This window comes from Emys orbicularis, chromosome 7 (genome assembly GCF_028017835.1).
Source record: "Emys orbicularis isolate rEmyOrb1 chromosome 7, rEmyOrb1.hap1, whole genome shotgun sequence".
NCBI classification, from domain to species: Eukaryota; Metazoa; Chordata; order Testudines; family Emydidae; genus Emys; species Emys orbicularis.
In genome coordinates this window covers 30,612,212-30,615,037 of record NC_088689.1, presented here as the reverse complement: position 1 = coordinate 30,615,037, position 2,826 = coordinate 30,612,212, and the positions used below count along the sequence as shown (strand labels likewise).

Here is a 2,826-nt window from a genome sequence, read left to right as displayed (position 1 = left end):
TGTGCATGCACACACCACAGCTCCTTGATCTTCCACAACTAATCCACCCAGACTAGTTTATCCTCTCACTCCACATTCAGTTGATGCAGACTCCATTTTTCTTGCTCTGATGCATTGTTGCGTCTGTCTGTCTCTTTACTGATCGAAATGGCTTGCAACCCAAGAATTTTGCCTTATTTCACTCCTGCTCTTGCTAGACACAACTTTTCTGTGCTACAAGTCAGGACTCTCAACCCATAGCCCATTGGAGACAGAATTAAGGCATCAACTAAATGACACTTGCTATTTAGATTCTAGCAATGAATTTGGGGAGATGAATTGATACTCAAAAATGTCATGGAATCATTATTAATGGCTAGGGTTGTCGATTAATTGCAGTTAACTCAAAAAATTAATAGCTATTAATCACAGTTTTAATCACACTGTTAAACAATAGAATACCAATTGAAATGTATTAAATATTTTGGATGTTTTTCCACATTTTCAAATATATTGATTTCATTTACAACACAGAATAAAAAGTGTACAGTACTCACTTTATATTATTTTTATTACAGATATTTGCACTGTAAAAATGATAAACAAATGAAATAGTATTTTTCAGTTCACATCATACAAGTACCGTTGTGCAATCTCTTTATCATGAAAGCACAACTTACAAATGTAGACTTTTTTTTGTTACATAACTGCACTCAAAGACAAAACAATGTAAAACTTTAGCGCCTACAAGTCCACTCAGTCCTACTTCTTGTTCAGCCAATCGCTAGGAGAAACAAGTTTGTTTACATTTACGGGAGATAATGCTGCCCTCTTCTTATTTGCAATGTCACCAGAAAGTGAGAACAGGCATTCACATGGGACTTTTGTAGCCAGCATTGCAAGGTATTTATGTGCCAGATATGCTAAACATTCATATGCCCCTTCATGCTTCGGCCACTATTCCAGAGGACATGCTTCATTTTTTTTAAATCGCGCAATTAATCATGATTAATTTTTTTAATTGCTTGACAGCCCTATTAATGGCATGTCCTAAATAGCAAGAAGTAAAAGGAAGGAAATGATAGCTAGGACTATAGAACCAGGTAGATCCTCCTCTTCTTTCTTCATAGCCTAGTCCAATGTTTTGAGTTAGCAAATGTTCTCACTGATTTAGTATCCACCATTAATCACAGCACTGAGCAAGAAAATGTCAATTCACCATTTTTCTCTCCTGAAACAGAGTGGCGGGGGAAAGGGGGTGAGGAAGTAAACTGATTTAGATAATTTTTCTACATGGTACTAATTACAGAGAAGTCAGACTTTATCTATGATGCATTCATGCATATACACAGAGATAATGATTAGTCTTATTTTATTTTGCAGATGCTTCAGAAAGTTGTTTGCTCGCCCCCAGTTCTGTCAACCAGCTCCGCAAGAGGGGAATCGCCTATTATTGAACTAATTTTTTGAACTAATTATTCTCCACATGGCCTTCCTCCTGGTGTCAGCTTATCTTTTGCTGACTCACACTCAGGGTGCTCCTGTTGAGAATGGGGCACTGCTGGAGACGCTGAAGTCGCAAGTAGGATTTTTCAGTAATAAAAGTGAACACTATTCTGCACAGGTGAGACCTCCTGGCACAAACCGACGAATACCTCAGACGATCATTATAGGAGTTCGCAAAGGAGGGACCAGGGCCTTATTGGAAATGTTGGATATTCATCCTAATATTGTGGTAGCAACTACAGAAGTCCACTTCTTTGACTGGGATGAAAATTATGTTAAAGGAATAGACTGGTATAGGCGTCTGATGCCATTTTCTTATGAAAATCAAATTACTATTGAGAAAACACCAGGCTATTTTACCTCACCACAGGCTCCAGAAAGAATTCATGACATGAATAGCTCTATTAAACTGCTGCTCATTCTAAGAGACCCCACTGAGAGAGTAATATCTGATTATACCCAAGTATATTACAACAGACTAGAAAGTCACAAGCGTGTTCAGCCCTTTGAAGAAATTGTTATTAAAAATGGAGCACTTAATACCAAATACAAAGCTATTCAGAGAAGTCTCTATGATATCCATATGGAAAAGTGGCTTAAGCATTTCAACTTAGATCAGATTCACATAGTGGATGGCAATACTTTAATCAAGGACCCTCTTCCTGAGTTACAAAAAGTGGAAACATTTCTTAATCTTCCTTCCAGAATTATGTCTTCAAATTTTTATTTTAACCAAACCAAGGGGTTCTATTGCATTAGAAGTGATGGAAGAGAGAGATGTTTACATGAATCCAAAGGGCGCCCCCACCCTGTTGTCAACAACACTGTTTTAGAGCAACTTTACTCCTACTTCAGAGAGCACAATGCAAAATTTTACAGAATGGTTAATCATTCGTTTGACTGGCATTAATACATTTGGAATAAATGTTTCTTAAAATGTCCTGAAATAAACTATTTTCAAAGTTACCTTTGTAAGCTCTCTGGGGTAGCTCAGACTGAAAACTTCAGAAGTTGTTATATTGAAAACATAGCCTTCATTGGGGATAGTTGTCCATTAGCAGCACCCTTTAAACATGGGAGAAATAAGTTTGATATATTTGTGTATAACTACTGTGGGCCAGAATTTGATCTCAGTTTCACTGCTGCAAATCCATTAATTTCAGTGGAGTAACTTCAGATTTACACCTGTATGACTGAGATCAGAGTTGAGGCTCTTTGGAAAAATGAGACTGCTTTAAGCAGTGTACAAAATGTAGATAGTTGAAATGGTATCATTCTAACTGTTCTGTAATTTTTGTTGGTAGTATTTTTTATATCATGCGCCATGATAATGACATTGAT

General features: G+C 36.9%; 1 protein-coding gene across 1 annotated transcript; it reads left to right on the top strand.

Annotated features, from left to right (window-relative positions):
* Positions 1-1,465: 1,465 nt before the first annotated feature.
* LOC135881821 (heparan sulfate glucosamine 3-O-sulfotransferase 1-like) lies at positions 1,466-2,395 on the top strand. The gene has a single exon (XM_065408534.1). It carries the CDS (start codon positions 1,466-1,468, stop codon positions 2,393-2,395), a length of 930 nt encoding a protein of 309 aa, XP_065264606.1.
* Positions 2,396-2,826: the final 431 nt, after the last annotated feature.